This window comes from Oryzias latipes, chromosome 13 (genome assembly GCF_053564925.1).
Source record: "Oryzias latipes strain Hd-rR chromosome 13, Olatipes_Hd-rR_3.1".
In the NCBI taxonomy this organism is placed as follows: Eukaryota; Metazoa; Chordata; class Actinopteri; order Beloniformes; family Adrianichthyidae; genus Oryzias; species Oryzias latipes.
Window position 1 is genome coordinate 21,938,658 of NC_136249.1, and position 22,058 is coordinate 21,960,715.

At 39.1% G+C, this 22,058-nt stretch overlaps 2 protein-coding genes across 5 annotated transcripts; one reads left to right on the forward strand and one right to left on the reverse strand.

Annotated features, from left to right (window-relative positions):
* Positions 1-1,190: 1,190 nt before the first annotated feature.
* rtn2a (reticulon 2a) lies at positions 1,191-16,754 on the reverse strand. 4 transcript variants are annotated; one of them, XM_078929921.1, is made up of 10 exons: positions 16,616-16,754; positions 12,340-12,393; positions 11,669-12,223; positions 11,202-11,411; positions 7,577-7,784; positions 7,260-7,398; positions 5,505-5,574; positions 5,385-5,431; positions 5,257-5,315; positions 1,191-3,028 (listed from the first exon to the last, which is right to left on the reverse strand). In XM_078929921.1, the coding sequence occupies exons 3-10, from the start codon at positions 12,201-12,203 to the stop codon at positions 2,953-2,955; spliced, it is 1,344 nt and encodes a 447-aa protein (XP_078786047.1). In that variant the 5' UTR covers positions 12,204-12,223; positions 12,340-12,393; positions 16,616-16,754; the 3' UTR covers positions 1,191-2,952. The 4 variants fall into 4 exon arrangements, with proteins under 4 accessions (XP_078786047.1, XP_020563916.1, XP_011480852.1 ...); XM_020708257.3 differs by lacking the exon at positions 16,616-16,754 and adding an exon at positions 12,939-13,223 and having other exon boundaries at positions 11,202-11,408; XM_011482550.4 differs by lacking the exon at positions 16,616-16,754 and adding an exon at positions 12,939-13,223.
* On the forward strand, positions 16,749-20,907 carry ppm1na (protein phosphatase, Mg2+/Mn2+ dependent, 1Na (putative)). Its single transcript, XM_004075397.5, has 6 exons — positions 16,749-17,154; positions 17,284-17,855; positions 19,676-19,793; positions 20,003-20,117; positions 20,214-20,277; positions 20,683-20,907. Exons 1-6 carry the CDS (start codon positions 16,749-16,751, stop codon positions 20,713-20,715), a joined length of 1,308 nt encoding a protein of 435 aa, XP_004075445.1. The 3' UTR covers positions 20,716-20,907.
* Positions 20,908-22,058: the final 1,151 nt, after the last annotated feature.

Below are 22,058 nucleotides of genomic sequence, written 5' to 3' on the forward strand. Positions count from 1 at the left end.
AGGAGAAACGTGCTCAAACTGTGTGGAGAATGGAATTCCACTGAAGAACAAAAATTAGTGTCACCAGGAAAACTATTATAAGTAATAGACAAAGTCAAAATACTTTTTTCCCTACTGAAACCATCTTCATCTGTTGCACAGATTGGGCTTTCTGAGAAGTACAGGCCTTGATTTTGGCGCCACCTTGTGGTTGTAATTGGTTAATGTTTTTGGTTATCTTTTTTGTGCCTTGAGACTTTGTACATCATTTTCATACAAGGAATGAAATAAAAGGAACAAAAAACAAAAACTAAAGAAAAGTATTTTGTATGGAATGTTCTCAATTATTGTGTAAACTGTGAGTGATATTTTCTTTTGTCTAAAGACCAAAAAGACAGAACATTGCAGTATACAAACCTACTTTTGATGAAAGGATGCCCTGGGATTTCAAAAGTTCTAAAAACTTCTAAAAAGTTCTCTATTGAACTTGATATATTACCATATTTTTAAATAAAGAACTAAATAAATAATCATTCTGAGGTTTATATCAAGACTAACATGTAAAATGCTTGCATGTCAGCAATAACCCATTTGCAATGGTTTTAAAACTGTAATCAACATTTCAGGTTCTTTTATAAAACCTTTTTTATCACACCATCACATTCTAGCAGTCGTGACCTTTTCTTAAATTGTAATATGCTGAATGTGAAACTTGAGCATGTTAATGCAATGGTACTCACATTGTCTCATTGGTTCACATTAAGGATTACATTTTTTTTAATTCTATTCAAAGTACATCAGTTTTTTTTAATCATCATTTTAGTGATCTCTGCAGATAATCTTATTTTAGTTTTTTAATTTCACATTTGGAAATGATGCCATTTTTTTGCATCATAAACAGCAGTTAAATCTCCAGAATAAACTATACCACTCAAACTAAATCTATGTATTGCAACAGTATTTAAATAGGGTCAAAATATTTACAAAAACTTATTTGGCAACTACAGAACTGGGAAGGCCTCTAGAGGTGAAATGTCTTTAATAATAATAAAAGTTAAACCAAGTCCAGTTGACTGCTTTTTTTAACCAGCTATTTGGATATATAATGGAGTTTTTAGAGTATTTTCTACTGCTAAATGTCACTCGTTTGACAAACAGCTCAAGGCTTTGAGCAATTTTCTGCAGATAAAAAAATTCAGAAGATCAGCATGTTTGATTTTCCCATTGATTTTATTTGCTTTGCACAGAAAAAAGTCTGTTTTGTAAAATAACAATAATCAGTGTAACACATTTCCATGAAGATTAGAGCTGATTTTACGTAACCATAAGTCACTTGAGTGTTTGGATTTTGAACCCTGTTTCTAAGAATTGAAATTGTGTCGTTGACAATGGAATGCAAAGATATGCAAACCAGCAGGAACTAAAGCAAATGAATGCAAATTTAGAAACTGAAAACCCAAGACAACACCCTTTCTTCTGGTGATGAATTTTAAACATCCTTTATATTGAAGGTCCAGGTCTTCATTAAATGCAACATGATGGTGTTTTAGAAACATATGCTGCTATTTAGATAAGTGTTTCATGGAGGTGTTTGATCATTTTAAGAAGACTTTGCCAAACATGATGCACAAACGGGTCACTGTTGTGCCGGCAAATTCAAAATGACCACAATTTAAAAACCTCAAAACATACATGTTAATTTCTGCTTTTTCTTTTTTTTTACATTTATTAACAAGATACAGGTTTAAAAGCTTTAGCTGACATTTTAAAGCATTTAAACTTCTACTGAGACATGGTTGGGCAAGGTCCTGACGGAAAAATATCAAAACATTTGGTTTGTCTAGAAACATTTTTGTAAAGACACTCACTGATAGACCCAAACAGGAAATGTTAAGTATCTCTACTGATGTTTCATTAAAGAATTTGGAGTTTAGCTAAACCCTATAGAGTGAAATACATGTGAACTCACAGAACCGTCACTCATATCCGAGGCTAACATGCCATCCTGTTTGGTTGTTTCATGGGTCTGGTAGAGCTTCTCTGCAAGGTGCAGGAGTTGCACAAAGTAAGGCTTAGGAGCAAAATCCTGGTGCAAGACTTTAAAGCACTACGTGTGCGAAAAAAGAAAAGCAGAATGTTCATAAATGAATAAAAGTTTGCAGTATCCTGAAATGTCTCATCATCCCTAACATTTATGGACATGGAGGTTTTTTTTTTCTCCAGGTTAGGTTTTATCCCTAAACCGGACGTCTTCTGTTGATCAGATAGACATGAAGGTTTCATGAAGTTGTTTTAAAGACTGCTGTAAACAAAAAAACTGGGTCTTCAACCTGCAGTTAAAAAAGGCACCTGCTGTAGTTAACAAGTTTCCTTTGAGTGAATTCACCCTCTGCACCGCTCAGTTACCTTCTCAATGTTCAACATCTAACAGGAAAACAAGAGCAAGAATGAAAGCAAAGCAGAAAAAAAAAAAGGAAGAAATGAAGAAAAAAGTGATTTTAATTGTGGGAAAAAGTTCATTTTAGTTCACTCACTACCTCGCACATAAAAAAGAAGTCTTGACGATGTATATGCATTCAAACATGTGCACAAACATGCATCCTTAATTGCCAGTTTTATGCTGCCATGGTTAGGAACGACGTATTTTGTCATCTCGGACAAAACCACTGCGACCCCCTCCTGTTTTTCAAGGTGTGTTGCTGCCACTTGAGACCTCATTTGGAATACAGCTCCATCCGAGACACTTCCTGAGTCTTCCTTTTTATACGCATTAAAAACAATGTTTCCAATGATAACAGCAAGAATATTACTGAGGATTCATACAATTCAGATACTTGGATACAGTTAGAGTTACGCCTCCATTCCATTTTGTGGAGACTCATCCTTTGGAGCTCTGAGAACACGTGGCCGAGTAAGACTTCAGAGGGACAGCCTGGACCTGCTGACTTCTGCTAACTTTTGTCTTCACGATGTTTACTGGAGTTTAGGTTTGGCACCACCGGGAGTTGGATCAGGAGGTGGGCCCCCACCCTGGGCGAGTCTTTGTAAACTACAAGAGAAGAGAGTGAAGGGGTTAGTATTCATGTTTAATGAGAGAGATTTTTATTCCATCAACACAATCAATGCTTTTTGTGCCCTTATTTTTGCTGGATGCTCCTTCAATAACAATCACAATACAAAGAAATAATTTAGAATCCCTCTCGATTCAGTTTAAAGAAGTGGCTCCTAAAAACTGGTATCTATTAGAAATTCAGTCTTAGGTGATAGTTTTAGGACTAGAAAATTACTTTGTGCAAAAAGATTGCCGTAATAAGTAGGGATGCCACAATTCTTCAAAGCAAACCGTGTGTTACACCATTGAACACGACTGTGGAGAAACTGTATCGTTGCGTTGCTAGTACTGCCTTTTCTTTATTGTTACCTGCCAATTGAATAAAAGAAAAGAAAAACTTTTCTAAAGTTTTAGTTTTTGTTGTTGTTTTGTAATACACAAATCAAATATTGAATTGAAACAAAACCATGACCCAAAATTCAAAGTTTGAACCAAATCATGGGGAGAGGGTATCGTTGTATCACTAATATAAAACTATTTTAACATAGCTTTTGGATAATCTTATCTGCTTATTTACCACTTGTCAAATTCGTTTTATTGCATATTACCTTTTGTATCTAAATTTATTTGATGTTTCTTTCCATATTATGTTTTTAACATACACCTTATGTACCGGTCTTTAATTTAAACTGCTTTCTTTTTATAATTTTAGCTCCATCAGTCTTTCCCAGTAGGCATCCTTTGTGCCAGGGGCAGCCGGTTTGGTCTGGGGTTGTTGCTACAGTTGTTGCCCTTGCTGGGCAGCTGGAGTTCAGTGTTGCTGCCTCACAGATGTGGAGTGGAACACGTTGCGGTCTCAGTCTGGGGGGCGATGTTCCTGTGGCTTAGCTGGCTCCTGAAGAGATTCCCTATATACTAAGCCTTAAGCTTCTTTTATAAGCTACCGTACTTTTATTCAAGCATTCATTGTGTGTGGGATCATGAAGTGTGTGTTAACGGGGGGGGGGACACGGGGGGGGGTTGGATTTTTGTTGAAATTTCGGTGTCCATCTTTTTGTTTTTAACTGCAAAGTGCTTCGATCTGTGCCAAGTATGAGAAGCACTTTTTATAAATAAACTTTGATTTGATTTGTTTTGATTAAAATTGATTTGATTTAAATAAGTGATAACCCATGTAAAAGGGGTGAAATTAAAAATGGTAAAAGTCTTAGACCCCTAAACCAACAAATGCCCAGTAAATGGCAGATCTTTATTCTTAATTTATCAACATCTTGTGATCAGCTTTGATTGATTCTAAAACACACAATGAAATTATTGTGTGGTACCTGTTGACTACAACAAAAGGAGTTCTGCATCAGTGAAAACCTGCTGAAAAATCAGGGCTTTCGGAACTTTTTAAGAACAAAAGTGGTTTTAAAGCCTTTTTTGCCAGCTTGTTCTTTTTCCCTACGTCCAGAGACCATGTCTGTTTGTTTTAGGCTGACAAGGTAACTTTTCAAATGCTTTAAATTTTTAAATAATGGATACAGTTTCTATTTTCAGCCTCTAAGAGTAACTGTTGTGTCTAAAGTCTTTGTATCACAGATAGTGTAAGCGCTCATCAAAATTTAAGCTTTTAAAACCTGTTCTGTGAAAAGTGTACTTCAGTATAAAAACAGAAATACAAAGTTGTGTGTAGTCATGTTCAGTAGCTGGTCACAAAAAGCCTGATATAAACGGTTATCCCCTGTGTAGATCGGTGTGTAGATCTGCATTTTGCAGTGTAATAAATGTTGGGATGAGGTCCTGCATGTTGTCTGATGGAGACTCATATTCTGCAGAGATACACAAAACATGGAAGCCTGATAGACTGATATAAACTACAGCAAGCATGTGGTCCAAAAATATTAGTGAAGGGGTTTAATTTTAACAGGCATTGATGGAGTTCTGTACCCTGTTGGCACAATGTAATGCACACATTATGAAGCTCATGCAGTTTACTCATTAGAATGAATAGTCATACTGATTTCTGACTATTAAACATATGTAATAACCTCATGTAAATATTTTAAAATAAATAGGAAAAAGTATAAATTTTGGAAATAAACTGAAGCCTGGACAAGTGTCATCATATGAAACCATTTCTGTAATATTTCTGCTTGACATAGCTGCATACCAGGTTACATTGGGACCATTACAATTAGAAAGGCAATAACATTTTTGACACAAGGTGGCGCTAAACTCACGTGTCCTTGATGCTATCTAACTTAGCCTGGATTTTTGCAACAAAGCTGTCCACCTCCTCCTGTTGGGATACATAAAATGAGCAGTTGCACAAACAAAGTATTCATCTTTCAACATAAACCCGCCTTACCTGACGCCTCTTATAGAAAAGTGGCAGAGAGAAAACAGCAATCACACCTGCAGAGAGAAAAATGTGAAAATTCTAACCTTTTCTAAATGTCTAAAGAAAGTGAGGATATTAAAGTCTTACTGATGATCAGCAGGGTCAGGCCGTTGCACAGGTCCCCCAGGTAGGTCACCAGGTACAACAGAAACAGGAACTACGACCCACAGACAGAAATAAAACATCATTCTTTGAATACTCACTTAAATGTGAGTATTCCACCAAACAGTGAGAGTGTTTATTCACCTCCTCTGGAACACAATGTTTACACCACGGTTACCACTAAACCTCAAAAAATGATCTCATATCGTTCATGTTCCCACAGTTTTTGCTACATTGACATTCTTCTGTGTGTTTCACAAAATGTCTTCAAGTGCTTCAGCCCTCTTTGGTGGGATCCGGTTGCTCTGATATGGGATACCCCCCATCTCAGGTGGATAGCGGCTCCAGTTTCAGTGGCGGGTTTCTGCCTACAGACCTCTGTGTGTCATTTCACATACCGGCCAGGTTGAAGTTGAAAGCAGGAGGTCCTGGGAGTAAGGAGCTCCCATTCACTGCAAGTGTACTGGCCTAATACTCTGTCAGTAAAATAATACAATTATATTAAGGATAAACTGGAAGGACAGGGAGATGCTGATGCAAGCGTTTCTAAAGGAGATTTATTTTTACACCTCTGCCATGGAGCTTCCAGTGGGCTTTTGAGATTTCTGTTGGAAATTGTCCACCAATGTAAAAAATGAAATAACAAAAGCAGCACTTTAAAGTTGTACAATGGTTCCGTTGATACAATAACTGTGGCAGTGTTCACTTTTTCAGCAAATTGGGTTGTGTTTTGTATGTCTTCTGAGTTCTAAAGCATCACATAAAACTAAATAATTATTCTCCAGGTAATAACTCAGTTATTAAATTAACGGAACTATATAGGTAGATAAAATGCCCCCGTCATTGTTGTTTAGAAAGTGTGTTTTAAAAACCTTAATGTCAGTCTGAATAACTTTAAACTTCAATACCGGGAAAACAGGATCAGGGGTTTCCCTCCGGATACTGTTGGAAGAACATTTCCCCAGTCTCAAACAGAAACTTCACAAATGTTTTAACTTAAAGATCTAAAGCAAAACATTTGTAGGTAATCGAAGTGTGTTTTAACGAACTGCTATGGTCTGGCCCGGGTGTATAGATGACTAACACTCTGTGAACCTTTATTGCTGTGAAAACATCATGACAGATCAGCAAGAAGACAATTATTATGCGAGGGTCAAAACTTCATACAGTAAGAACTAAATTTAGCTGTCATTTTTAATTGGTACAAGAGAAAAGGGTCAATACAAAAAAAATAAACACCAAGATACATAAATACAAGTGTGAGTGATTATCAATAAGTGGTCTGGAGTGGACTGTCCCAGGTTTCTCTGAAAGAGTTAAGAGTCTTCGTGCCCATAATGGGGACTGACAGAAACTTTGACTTCAGTTAAAAGAGGACAAACCTTTTTATTATGAGTTTAATTTTACCTAAGGGGAACAGATTGTTTTCCCAAACATTCAGTAAATAATTATCCTCTCTAGAGCTGGAAGGAGCAACAATGATGAGGAAAAATAGATGTGACCGAATGAAAGATGTCCATCTGAATGTTCAGTTTAATGAGAGTTTCTGGATGAGAGGAATCGTTTTGGGGACAGATCATTAAAGTATTTACTGAGAGGCTGGCGCACAAAAACACACATGAGCACACATTTCATCCATCTGTCCTCCATCAGACACAAAGCTGAGATCAACCAGGACAGACTGCCTCTCCATCCCGGAAAATCCAGTGAAACAGGACTTTATTTGCAGCCTCAGCTTACCTTCAGGGAATCGAAAAGGTTTCCAACAAAAAAGAGTTTCTTCAGGGCGTCAACAGCAGACAGAGTCGACACTATGACTTTCTGCATGTAGAGGTCAGCCTGCTCCCCACTGAAACTGATATCCAGATCCAGGTATGACCTGAAGGCAAAAAATCTTTTTATTAACAAACAAAAAAGAAACACATTCAAAATGTTTACTTTGTTTTCTAATTTTTCCCTGTCTTATAGTTCCTAAAATACTCAGACAATCTAATAAAAAGAGTGATTCTCTTTGTTTTAAAGGGCTTTTATACCCGAGGGCACTTTTCAAGTCTTACTTGAAAGGATGCTCTCCATCTCCCCAGCTGAGGACGTAGAGGAACTGGTAATAGGTGCGCACAGATATGGTGAAGCACATGACAGCCAGGGAGACAGTGGAGACCACAGTGATGATGCTGAGCTGGAACAGGGACAGCAAGCCCACCACTAACCCCGTGAGCACCATGCCGCTTCGCTCCATATCCTTCCAGTAGATCAGGTCCATCACTAGGCGATGAGGCGAGCAAGTGAAAGGAGAAGGAGTAAAGCAGAAGTTTAAAACGCATGACTGTGGTGCTTTCCGCAGCAATGTCACATCAATCCTCTGCTGCCTTATTTTTGGGACACAACTAAAAAGGGGGCGTGGCAGACAAATCTGAAAAAGAGACAGACAGGCCAGAGAGGTGACAGACGGGAGAAAAAGAGGACTTTTCAGCCTTCAGCATCATGCAGGGACGCATAAGCTCCGGCCTCAGCTAAATTTAGCCCTTTACATGAGAGAGAGCAGCCAGCAGTTGAGGGGAGTAGATTCAGCCTTTCACAACACCTGCTGCCGGTCGTCAGGCTGTCAGCAACCGTTTCTACACGCACTGTTGGTCTCCCTCTCTGTCACCAGGCAATAGCTGCCGTAGAGATCCAAGCATCCATTTAGTCATCCTTTACTAGAGATGACGGCTGAAGCATTTACATGACTAGCTGTGCAATTTACTGCACTACGAACTGAAGTGAAATGCAAAGAGTGATCAATACGACGTGAAGCACACAACCTCACATGAGCCCAGCTCATGCCACGTGTGACAACATAATGCACGGTCAGGGAAATGCTGAGCCTCGGCATTAGAAAGGAGGGAAGCCTCTTTGACCCGAGAACGCCGAAGGCAGGCGGGTTATTTATGGAAATCATAGCATACAATTAACACCAGACTTGTGTTGCTCTCATTCGAAGACACAAGAGTGATAATAAATAACACAACATTAGACACTGATACATTTATTTAAAAAATGGAACGTTCTGAAAGTGTGAAAAAATAAAAAATAAATCACTCATTAAAATAAGAAAATAAAAACATGAGAAGAGATACTGTGCTTTTTTGTAGTTAATAAGAAGCTTTTTACTAATCTACTAATTAACAATAAACAAATATGTAAATGTGTATTGTGTGTGTACAATTAGACTGCATTCAGATTAGTATTTGCAGTGCCTCTTCATTCATTTTGAACAGTTTGAACGAACAATGTTCCTCCGTCTTTTGTGAGTAACATGTACATACATACACACACACATATATTTATATATATATGTATATATATACATATATATATACATATATATATTGACAAAAGCAAGATCTTTTTTTTAACTCAGTTCTGCATATTTGTGTCTGCTGCTCCAATTTACAGCCAAAAACAAGGAAAAACAGCTGTCAGACTTTAAATCACTGCAGACAGCCTTTTGGCGGCTTCCTCTTTTGTATAATTTATTTTTTATTCTGTATTAAAAGACATAAAGAATAAAAAACATTTTGTTCATTTCAGGAAAAAATTTAGCAAGTCTAAAATAAAGTGAATTTGACATCTAAAAACTGTTTTTTGTCACTTGCTGTAACTTCATGTCTTTTTTTTCACAAACAAATCTTAAGGAAAATATATAATAAAAAGAACAAATACTTTAAATTTTTACTCTAAGGACCAGAGAGTGCGCACTGTGATTCAAGATTTTGGATAGAGTAACAATAGCAGTAACTGGGTGATGACTATAATTATTCCTTTAAACATTTGCAGTTTAGAGTAAAGCATTTTTCGTAGGATTTTCAAAATCTAAACGCAAAAATATCAAGGCAAAGATCCTTTTTCTACATAGAAGGTCAACAATCTTTCCCTTCAAAGTATTACATCATGAAAATGGTGCTGTAATTACAATTATCCTAGCAGCACAATTTAAGCTAATTTCCCTCTGCTCTGGTCCTGTCAGATCAATGCCACATCCAAAACTATCAGAGAGTGAAAATTATCTTTGTGTATGAGCTCAACAGCTGAAAGCAGAAAGACCCAAATAAAACAGAACCCAGCTAATGAGAGGCAGAATACTATTTGAACTCAAGCTACTGATAAAAGAACAAGTGATCCCTCTGGAAACAAACCAGCTTTTGATGGAAGCCTGCAATCAACAAGACAGAGCAAAGCTGCCACTGAATTCATAATTTCACAGCCACTAAGCTCAGAATTATCTCGTAAAGATGGTAAATAAAGAAGTAAATGAAGCAATAAACTCAATCTGCTTTTCCTGCATGATTGGGATATAAATTAATTGTTCTGCAGGAGCTATCTGTCACCCAAACCCAGTTAAAACATCATAACGTTTGACAACAAAAGAGAAATATCATTCAAACGCACTTTAAACTGAAATGTCTTACCTTTACTGGCCATTTTAGTGTGTGCTCCAGTGTCTCACTCCACCTGTCCCTCACTGTGTCCCCACTGTGCTCCCCTCACTTGTCTGAGCTGTTTTTGGCCACACAGCAGTCCAAAGGCCTCCCAGCCCAAAATAATCAGGACCACCGTCCCGCCCACCACTCCAAAGACTGCCAAGGTTTAAGGTAAATGTCAGTCTTCCCCTTCTTAAGAGACATTTGCCTCTTTTCTCAAACCTCAGACATGTTAAAAATCCAATCACTCAAGCTGTGGAACAAGGACCAAATTTTCAATCAACAACTCAGACACTAATACATTTAAATACATTTTTTTCTGTTCTTAGCATTAAGGATTTTACTTTAAAATTTCAAATATGGATGCATTTTTCTAGAAAGGAGTGTACATGCCTATATATTTAAATACTATTACTGACAGAATTATGAACCCAAACTAAATCTTTAACAAGTTCCGCCCTCATTATGTGTGAATCAAAGCAAAACAAAAACCAAACCAAACGAAACTAATACCCAATTGATCTGTTTCATACAGTCAATGGCAGCAAGATACCCATTTGTTTCCAAAATATAATGAAATGTTGTGATCAGCTAATGTGTGAGCCATTTATTTCAGGAACTCTTAACTCTGTCATCATTCTGACCACACATTAATCAACCGTCCGACAAACTGCAGTCCCTCCCCCAGATCTACTAAAATAGGATCCATTGAGACGACTGCAGCGGCCCACTTAAAGAGCCGTCCATCTAAAAGACACAATCTTGCCTCCCATTATCTGTCTGCTTTAGTCCTACATAGGCAGCAATAACCCATAGGTATACATAAAAATTCCCGTTCCACAGTGAGGGACGTGCACCAGCACACACTCATCCGTGTGTGAGTTAAGCACTGCCAGGCTCTAATGAGGCACGCGCCAAAAACAGCAGCCAAAGCCAGAAAAGCTTTCCTCACGGTTACCCATCATTCCTGAAATCTCAAGGGAAACAGAGCATGGGCCCACAGGAACAGCGCAGGTTTCCAGTGGAGTGTCTTTGTCTGTGTGCTCTTGAAAGTACTTGCACAAACTGAAACCTGATATTTTCTTTGATCAAAGTATTGATTCATGAGCTAAGTGAAAAGCTCTCTCTAAGCAGTGAGGCAGAGAGGAGGAGTGAAGAAGAGAGATAATAATACTCTAAAGAGAAGAGAATGTGAAAAAGTAGGTGATCAATTTTGTACCTGCAATGTGGCTGAAAACTGCCAGCTCATCTTTAAGGCTAACCGCTGAAAACCAGTGATGGCTGACCAGCTGTTCCTGAGAGTTGAAGCCCGGGTCAGCTGGCGCTGAGCCAGCTGGGTCTTTGGGTTGGACAGAAGTGAGAAGCTCGACCAAAATGGCCTCCTTGGTGATGAGGGGCTCAGGTTCGAGGGCTGGAGAGGCGATGGCTGCTGGATAACAAGGGGGTTATTGTCACTATGGTGTTCACATATGAAATGTGACTTTGAGGTATTTGTTTCATCGGCTCCATATTTGTTCCTCGTGCCAGCTCAGCTATCAGGAAAAGAAATGCTCATGTTCCTATTTGGATGACAGGGATTTGACAAAAATACAAATTAAAGTGTTTAGCTAGCAAAAAGAAGCAACAGAAATCCGACAGTACCAAGAATAAACCAATATGAATGACCCTTCACTCTGTCATCTCTACCTTTCTGCTTTTCCTCATCCTTGGTTATCTGTGAAGGGGGTTGTTGTTGTGATGAGTAAGTGGCCGGCTGGGCATCCTGGCTCATGAAGTCTGCTCTTTGAAGTTCTGAGTCTGTCTCTTGACTTTCTGGCTCCAGGTCCTGGGGCTGAACTGGAAGAGTCTCAGTCTGCTGGTTTTCATCCGTCCTCGCTTCAAGCCTCTCTGACTCTCTCCGCTCAATGTCATCATCTTGGCCGATAAAGCCTTGTGGGTCCCAGTCTACATCTGGGGAGTCCAGCAGGGTTTCCAGAGTGTCTGCGCGCATCAGAGACGTGCGGCTTCCCCGACCCCCTAACCCCCTCCGCCGTTCCCGGTGATGCCGGGAGACTCCAACTGCCTCAGGCTCGGCAATGGCGATGTAAGAGAAAGTCAGCTCGTAGGAGTTCTGGCGAGGGGTGCCCCAGATTGACGGAGAGGAAGCCAGTCCTTCATCGTCGTCTGCCTCTCCCAGCTCCTCATCATCAGACCATTCTCTGGCTGTTTGGAGCTCGTACATCTCCGACTCCTCATTTCCGCCTGGAAGCACAACAGTCAGATAAGTATTCATGAACATAACTGTCGTCCACAGAGGCAAATTTGTACAACATGTAAAAAACCAATGAATCATTCTAAAGTTCAAAAGTGCGTCTTACCATCAGTGCATGGGGGTGTTGAGTCAGGAGTGGATGCCACAGAGCCATATTCCTCTAAAAAAAGAAAGTTGGATAACATCTTCATGTAGATGTAAACAGCTCTTTTATTCTTTAAGCAGAGGTGTCTGCTACTGTGTAACAGCACAGTGAACTTTGCAGTTCAGATTTCTCCACAGTATTTTGGGGAAAAAAAGGACAAGACCATAAAGACTGTTTTCACCTTTCACATTTCATGCAATGGATGCTGTTCAAAAATGTTGCAACATGCAAAGACATATCTTCATGTGTAGATTAAAATAGTCTAAAACATAATGCAAAAGTAGCTTTCAAGTCAAAACAAATTGCAGTTCTGGCATGGAAATGTGCTAAATGTACATGGCAGCCACACAAACCAATGCATGATGATGACAAAATAAGCTCTCTGCTGCGCTGCAGCCATCCGTCCACACGTGTGTTTTTCTTGTCTAGATGGAGGAAGGAGGAAAGGTGGCTGAGTTAACGCATAGGAGGCTCACAGATGTGGAGCTGGAGCATAAACACCACTGGCATGTCACAACCAGCCTTCAGAATGCTAACAGAACCAACTAAAGCAGACTTACGGCAGTGGGAGAATCCTAAAACCTGGCCCATGCTCCATCAAGGCATTGCTGGGCCTATCCAGTCTGGAAGCGGCGGCCCCCCTTCACCTCCACTGCTGCTAGCTCACTCTCTTCCTCTTCCTCCTCCTCCCTCTTGTGCTCCTCGCTCGTCTGTTAAGCAGCTTCCTCTCTCTGCCTCTGTTCCTCAGCAACCCCGCCCTGCCTCACTCCACCATCCTTGCCTGAGCACCCTCCTCCTCTTCCTCTCCTCCTGCATCGCTGCGACTGCAGAGGCAGCAGTGAACGCTACAGCAGAGGGTAGAAGCACAAGCATCTGTGTGAGCTCATCGGGGCATCCTCCGGTCGTAGCCAATCTACGCCGATCTCTTGCTCACTGTGCGGGTTTTTTTTTTTTTAGGTTTGTGTGTTAAAGGAGCAGGATTTCAGACAGGAAGTGACGAGTCTGTGATGTAACAAAACACACAGGAAACAATGACTTTTATCCAAGATAAGGAGAAAAGAAAGTTTTCTCACGTGCTTCCCCAGGATTCCACTTCTTTTGTTTCATTACCAAATATATTACTAAAGCTTATATCATTTAAAAGTAAAGATTGGCACATCTTGTTTGTGCAACCATGACATGTAGAGGGCAGTAGTATTCCATAAATCAAACTTCCTCTACTTCAAATAATTAACATTAAATGAAAGGTGGGGTGGATCCTATTTAAACAATAGAAATCTGTAAATAATCTTTGGGTAACTTCTTTTCTTATCCTTATAGATCATTAGTTACAAGAAAAACATATCAGTTTGTGTTTTGCAATGAAAATTTCCTTGGTTTGGTTAAACTTGATTCTCAGAGAACCTACAACTTCAATACAGAAAAAGTTTATATTATTTGCAATTTTGGATTTTAAATATAAGGGAAAACATTTTTAAAGTTGATAAAAAATGTAAACAATTTTTTTTGAACTTTTGGTAACACTTTATATTAAGATTCCTTAACAAGCTTTGTTAACACATTAACAAGCATTATAAAAGAATTTATAGGGTGTTAGTAAGACATTTATTAGTACAATAAGTCTAATAAGGTTTATTAAATTACTTAGTTAACACATTTACAAGCATTATTATTAGGATGTTTTCAAGATGTTAATGATGCATTTACTGATATTATAGGTGCCTAACAAATTTGTCAGTGTTAATAAGCTTAATAAGATTTATTAACAACCTTTGTTAACAAATTAAGAAGTATTTTTATTGTTTGGGGCTCTAGTAAGATATTTATTAGCATTATAGATGTCTCACACAAACCTAAGTGTTCATAGGCTTAATAAGTTTTATTAACTAACTTAACAAATTAATAGGCTTTATTAATGTGTCAGATGCTAGTAAGATATTTATTAGCATTATAGATGTCTTGTAAATACCTGAAAGTGTTAATAAGATTTATTAACATCTAAAATCAGACCATTGTCTTCTGAATCCATATTACTAAACTGCTTATAAGCTTTACAAATGTATTAATTAACTTTGTTAATAGTTTATTAATTGTTTTGCAGCACCTCATCTAAAGTGTGGACGTTTTTTAGCACAAACAACCACAAAGCATAAAGATTGTAAAAATAACTTTATGACATTAAATCAGACTAAACATACACAAATCGTTCTGTAAAAGATATATAATAATTTAATTCAGAAAAATATTTTTTTTTTTAAAAAAAACATATATACTGGTGTCGGATTATGCTAGCATCATAGCTAATAAGGATAAAGTATTAGCATCTATCCTGAGTGAAACATTCATAGCAAATCCCATCACCAGGAGACAATTCTCTGCATTCACTGCAACTGCATTTAACCACTGTTGCCTTGCTTCAAAGTCCACAAGAAAGTTGCACAAGCCAGTCATTTTTGAAGACCGAAGACAATAAACCTACAGGAGCCATGCTAAAGTCTCTCTATTGCCAAGACTGGGCCTTATTTTAAACAGCGATTCATTTCATCGGTTGGGTGGTTTTTTGTTGGCATGAGTCCATGATCTAAAACCCAAATTCTGGTAAAGTCATTTTTAATTCAATTCTTTTTTTCAAAATCCATCTATCCATTTTCCTATGCCCAGGACCCTCTAAGTTTACCAGAGACCATCTGGATGATCCAGCGGAGGATTGGGAGAAGGTCATGTGGTTAAATGAGACCAAAATGGAACTCTGGTATAAATGCCACTAGCCTGTTTTGGAGGGGGGGGGGGGGGGGGGATTCTTAGATGTCTTCTCAATATTCACCATGGCCACTTTGAAGCATGAGGGTGAAAACATCATAATTTGGAGCTGTTTTTCTACAAAGGGTACAGGACAACTGGTCTATATTGAGAAAAGGATGAATAGGACCATGTATGGTGAGATTTTGGGTTAAAACCTCCTTCCACCACTAATAGCATTGAGAATAAAATGTGAATCTTAAAGTATGACAGGAATCCCAAACACAACACTTTGGGCAACAAAGAAATGGGTATGTAAAAAGCATTTCAATGTTCTAGAGTGTTCTAGCCAGTCTACGGACCTCAAGCCAACAGAGTTTCCACTAAAAGTCTGTTACCCAGCAAAAGCCTCAAAACATCACAGTTTAAAAGAAGATCTGCATGAAAGAATGGGCCAAAATGAATACCCGGTAAAGACCTACAGAAAATCTTTAATCTCTGTCATTACCAACCAGGATTACATTACTAAGTTTTGAGGTAAATATCGACCAAAGAAAAAGCAGACACTGTGATTTCCTAGATTATTTTTGTACATCTCTCAAAGTTAAGATGTTTCGATAATGAATATAACAGACCTCTCATCTTTTTGGGAGGGGCAACATGCAGAACCTCCAAATACCACTTTACCCCATATATACATTAACTTATAAAGTCGGTGTCAGTATAATATGAAATGTCAGTGACATTTGGACCACATCTTCCTATAACAAACAATGTCATTACCCAAGTTCAGTTCAGTTCGTGACCTTTAAACTGTGTTTGGTTCACATAACACTGACTGCTGCTGTAAGTGAGCCATCCGAGACTAAAAGTATCCAAGATTCTTGCCAAACGTGTGTGTTATCCGAGTACGTGATAATTTGTGCACGAGGAACTTTACCTCTATCACTTTTTACTGTGTCATAGTATAATGTTTATTTATTTCCTCCTAATTTATAACTAAAGTTAAAATATTTGTGAAATATTGAACAAAAGAAGTTCATGGTTAAAGCTATAGCTGAATTGGAGTAAGCCACAAAAATCATTCCTTATTAATACCCTAACATTTTGCACGTCATAGAATCCTCATACAGTCACATGACTGATTATTGGATTCCTTTGCCTTGTGCTAAATGTCCTGCTTTATAATCCATGCATGACTGGAGACACAAGTTATCTGCATCGGCTCTCTGGCGAGGTGATTATCCCAAAGAGTCCCAGAGGGAGGGGAAGGAGGACACACTGTGTGGAGCAGTGCTAAAGGGATAAATCATCACAAGCAGAGAGGACAACAGACTAAAGAACAAGATCAGCATAAGGGAGAACTTGAAGAAGAGAGGATGATGGTTTTTCTACAAGTCAGATTAAGGATGGACAAGTGACAAGTAGCCAGGACACTTCTTCCAACACAAACTACTTTGGTTTACCGGGATTTTTCCATAATTTACTTGTTGTTTACCTCTTTGAACTGGCACAGCCTAACTGTTGCCCTGGACCTGTTGAGGAAAACCCACAGGCGGGAGAGAGCCGCGAGGAGGAGACAGGCCTCTGGCAGGTCGAGCAGGAAGCTTGAGCTCAGGCTCCGCGGGGTGATGAGGACTGCCAGACGTGCCAGCAATGTGGAGGTGCCCTCCTTCCTCCGCCAGCTGGTCAAAGAGACGGAGAAGATGGTGACTTTCTTCTTCAAAGGTGGATCTAGAGAAGCGGGGTCTCCCGATGAGGATAATTTAGATGAAGAAGACGCATTACCGAGCCCCTATCTGGAGCGCCCCATCCTGGAGAAGCACACGTCAGAAGGAGGCAATGATTTAGGACTAAACTATGCTGTGGCGAGCATGCAGGGCTGGAGGGCTCAGATGGAGGATGCACACACCTGCATGTCCCAGCTGAGAGGAGATCTGGAGGATTGGGCCTACTTTGCCGTATTTGATGGACATGCAGGCATCACTGTTGCACAGTATTGCTCCAAAAACCTGCTGGATCACATCCTGGCCACAGGTAGAGGAAAACCCCTGATTTGTAAAATAAATGTTATGCATTAGGATTATTCTTATATTTATGTGTCCAAAACATGGGCTAATCTTTATAAATGCAATCGTTTTACGTCAAAATCTCTCCTTTCTGCAGGTGGGATCAAAGCAAATGAGGACCCTGAGCAGGTGAAAGAGGGGATCCGGGAAGGCTTTCTTAAAATTGATAGTCACATGCACAAACTGTCTCGTGAGGACAGCTGGGAACGGAGCGGCACCACGGCAGCAGGCGTCTTGATTTCCCCCCGTCACATTTACTTTATAAACTGCGGGGACTCGCGCACCCTGCTGTGCCATGACGGGCAGGTGGTCTTCTACACAGAGGACCACAAACCATTCAACCCCAGAGAAAAGGAGAGGATCCAGAACGCTGGAGGCTCCGTCACCCTGCAAAGAATAAACGGCTCGCTGGCCGTTTCCAGAGCTCTTGGGGACTTTGACTTCAAGGAGGCGGACTGGAGGCCACAGACGGAGCAGCTGGTCTCTCCTGAGCCAGAGGTGTACAAGCTGGAGAGGACCCCAGAAGATGAGTTCCTGATCTTGGCCTGCGATGGTGTGTGGGATGCCATTGGGAATGAGGAGCTCTGCGCCTTCGTCCGCAACCGCATGCAGGTGTGCGACGACCTGAGAGACATTTGTGCACAGGTCATTGACCTTTGCCTGTATAAGGTGAGAAGTCCCAATTCACAAAAACAACAAAGTATACATCACATATATACATCACAGATCTTTTATACTTAAGTTGACATTTGAGATGATAATAAGGCTAGTGTACAAAAGTAGAGGAACCTACTAAGAAAAATAAGAAGCGCTTTAAACTAGCAACAATAAAGGTTTTGATCATATTTCATGGAGAACCTTTTGAAGACTAAGGACTTTACAAATAATGTATATATTTATATATACATTATTTGTCATTACAATTATTATTAATTATTATAATAATTTAAAAAAACACAGCATTTAGAGGGTAAAAGCTCTTTGTTTTTTTGAAACCTCCAAATCCTAAGTGTATTATTGCAAGGTCAGTGTTTATTCTGCAATCCTAATGACAGAATTCTCCATCTAGATTTTCATTTATAATTTTTGTTTGTTTGTGCATTGTAGTTTTGGATTGCATATTGCATAGCAATTTTAATAATGACAGGCAAACAGGTTTTTCACACTGAATATTTAAATCTTATTGCACATCAGTGTACATCAATGCAACAAAAGCTTTTATGATTTTATCATCAACGTTTTTCCTAACATAAGATTGGGATCGAGGAGAAAAAATTAAGATTTATCTAAATAAAAGGAAAAACAAGAATAATTTGTTCAAAAATTGTAGAAATTTTAAATGTATCAAAGAGAAGTGCTCTACCCGCTCTACCTATCCCAAAGTTTTATTTTTGAACATTGTCTGTAACTGTTGATGGCAGATATACTACAGTGTGTTGATGTCAAATGTGTTTTGTTAAGTTGGAATACTCTGAAGTTCCAGTTGTGCGTCAGATCTCTGCCTGACAAACGTTGACTGTAAGCGGTGATTACAGCACAGCAGCTTCCGAGAACGTCAGTGGAAAGTTTCAGCTGAGCTCCTTAAGTTCTGCAGTTCCCTCTCAGCAGTGTTGCCCTGTAGATCTACCACAGCAGGCCTTCAGCCAATTACCTCAAACCCGCTTCACAATGAGTGGATTTATGAATGAGCTGCCCCACATCACAAAGGCGGAACGGTGTGCAAAGTGTGCGTCACAGAGCCTTACGCTCATATCGTTACGTAAGTAGATTTCTTCTGCTAGTCTTCGTGACACTTTCAGTAAATAACAATCTCAAGCTCTTCTCTATAAATAAGATGTATTAGGGCATCCTGGGACATGAGATTGGATGGAAGAAAATCTGCACATGGCTGGGCTTAACTCTAAATGTGGGTGTGTTGATGAGAGCTCAGCATCGTGGCTCAATGGCTCACCAGCTCAGAGGCTTTATTCTGACCAGCATGATCTGGTATTTATTTCACCTGCACCTGCTTAAAGGCGACATGTTCCAGCACACCAAGACACTCGCTACTTGGAGTTTTCATTTCGAACAATTACATGCAGTGATGAAATGCCAACCAAAAGCAAAAGAGTGTAAAATAAAAGACTTTTCAGAACATTTGAACTGCTAATGTGATTGTCATACCAATCACAATACTGTAAACAACCAGGTGTTGGTGGATTTTTTCTGACCCCCCCCCCCCAAAAAAAGACCCAAAATTTTGAATCAGATTATTCAAATTAATTAAATAAATATTTTTGCTGCATAATAAGAACAATTGTCTATCTTTAAGCTCGTCATTTGTTTTAAAAGAACAAAGCAGCCACTACAGGAGTCAATTATATGTAGCCAATATAAAAACAGCCACTAATATGTAACTAAACACTCCACTAATCTACTAAAACCTACCACTAAAATGAAGAAAACTACGGTACTTGGCACTCAAGGTGCGTTTCTGTCTCCCTCTGCAGGGCAGTTTGGATAACATCAGCATCATCATTGTGTGCTTCCCTGGCGCCCCCCAGGTGTCACAGGAGGCACTGCAGCAGGAGGCAGAGTTGGAGCACCAGATTGATGTAAAAGTGGAAGGTGATTTTCTGTACATCGGCTTAAACCTCATAAGACCTGGCGTTCACATGCGTGAACATCACATTTTGGGCTATATTACCACTGTAGGCAATTCTGCCAAACTGGGGCCGTGTGACTATATTTGTAGAGGGTTAGCTCAGATCTTAAGAGGTAAGGTAAACACACCAAACGTATCATTTAAAAAAACTATGACTCTTTTTTTTTACCAGAAATAATCCAGATGATGAGGTCCAAAGAGGAAGACCCAGACCTCTTGTATGTGATCAAATTCCTGGCAGCAGAAGAGATGCCAGGACTCCCACCAGGAGGGGGAATCACCAGCAAGTGAGTAAACCTGATGGGAGCGGGGGGCACTGCAGACATGTTCATTTTGTGAAAAGGGGGGGATAAGCATAAAAATAAAATGCATTCTTTTTCCAGACGAGACTGCATCATCTCCTCATATCAGAAACATGTAATGGGCCTTAGGACTCAAGAGCCTATGGTAATGCACACACACACGAAAGAACTTTGATCTTTTAGATCAATGTCATATTAAAGAAAGCTTTCTTGTTTTTGTTGAAATCTAGTCTTTTTCTAGTCAAACTTAGTCAAATATAACAGTTAAAGTGAAATGTAACACCACTAGTAGAAAAAAAAAAAAAGAGTTCATCATAGTGACAATCTAGCAAAAAAAATTCAAATATTGAAGTCCAACCTCTAAAGTGCTATAACCTTTAAAACCATTTTTGCTTTTGGGTCATTTGTCTCCGTTTGGCTCCATACTGATGCAATTAAAACTGTTTAAGGTGTTCAGCAATTAATTCTACTATATGTCAATGTGGTTCCCCGATACCACTTTTGTGCTTAAAAGAAACATTGAGAAACTGTTTTCTGTGGGATGTTCCAGGACATTGGGGGATCAGAGGAAGACTCCAGCTAAAACTGCAACCATGGAAACCGCTTCATCATCGCCATGAAGACTAAGATGCTTAAAGAAGAAGTGTTACATTAGAAACAGATCAAGAGGGAATTCATTGATTTAAAATATGGTATAAGATGTGTGCGTATTAAATAATTAAGATGTGGTTTGCATTAAACAATCAAGGTGTTGTTTTGCCTTTGTAAAACTAAATGTTCATCTGTTCAGCATGTTAAATATGTGTCCAAAAATCTCAGGAGTTTGAATCCATTGTAGCTGAGACATTTTAAATAATTATGTCGCAAGTTCAACTTTGTGCTGGAAAGAGCAAAGCAAACATACTTTATGAGTGCCAGAAGCTTTGTCTTAGTAGTGAATGTCTTTTCATATCAGAAATAGAATAATACCTCCTCCCACTCCTTATTATCAGTGTTGCCCCACCTAGTCAGCCTTTATGTGTAATGTTTTCCTTTTAAATGCACCAGCGACATATCTGCAAAAATGATCAGCATACTGGTTCCCTATCATGCAAAACCGGCTTTAGCACTGACAAAGATCCTGCTCTGCTTCTGATCCCTCTTGAGGCAGAACACAGGTGCAGGACACAGGAAAATAAATGAGAAATGAGTAAATTACAACTAAAACCTTAAAGGATGCGACACGCAATTTATTTTTAAAGGAAACATATTAAAATCCATTTTGATGATGTACAAGGAGGGAGTGCTTGAAATTCTTGTCCATTTTGTTAGTATCAAAAAATCCTTATCAAGGACTTTCAGATGACATTTTTGCTGTAATAATAAATGTAATAGTATAGACAGCACATGACATGACAAGATTATTTCTTACCAAAAATGATTATAGTTTTAATCCTCTTTAAAAGAAAACCACATAGAGTTTGCAGAGATTTCAGGGTCAGTGTGCTTTACATGTCAGTGGCTAATGACTGCATATACTGAGAAAAACGGCAGTACATGTAACAAGGACTTGCTAAAATCCTAAACTTGGAAGGTGAAAAGAGCCAGGGGATGAGATGCAAAAACAACAATGTGACAGAAAAGTTGATCAAAGTGGGGGGAAAAACACTAGCAGGCCCTTTTGGGACATTTCCAGCATCTAAACTTCATTAAATGTGCTCTGCAAAGCACTTTAGGGGTACAATATGACCTTGGCTCACAAAGTAAACAAATAATATAATTTTGAACCCTTTGAAACAGTCAACAGCCTAACTAAACGTCCTGTCGCAAAGTTTAGATCTTCTGTTCAAAACTGAACTCAAAGCCATTTGTCGAGCATTTTAGTTCTTGTTAGTTAGTTCTGTCACTCATTTAAACACAAACACACAGCTGCATACCAACAGAGGG

Coding starts and splice junctions, on each gene's coding strand:
- ppm1na (XM_004075397.5), top strand. CDS start 16,749: ATGAGGACTGCCAGACGTGCCAGCAATGTGGAGGTGCCCTCCTTCCTC. Junction 17,155..17,283: donor GGATCACATCCTGGCCACAG/GTAGAGGAAAAC, acceptor TCCTTTCTGCAG/GTGGGATCAAAGCAAATGAG. Junction 19,794..20,002: donor GATTGATGTAAAAGTGGAAG/GTGATTTTCTGT, acceptor TTTTTTTACCAG/AAATAATCCAGATGATGAGG.
- rtn2a (XM_011482550.4), bottom strand. CDS start 12,969: ATGGGCCAGGTTTTAGGATTCTCCCACTGCC. Junction 12,394..12,938: donor TTTAGGATTCTCCCACTGCC/GTAAGTCTGCTT, acceptor TTCTTTTTTTAG/AGGAATATGGCTCTGTGGCA. Junction 5,316..5,384: donor TTTTCTATAAGAGGCGTCAG/GTAAGGCGGGTT, acceptor GTATCCCAACAG/GAGGAGGTGGACAGCTTTGT.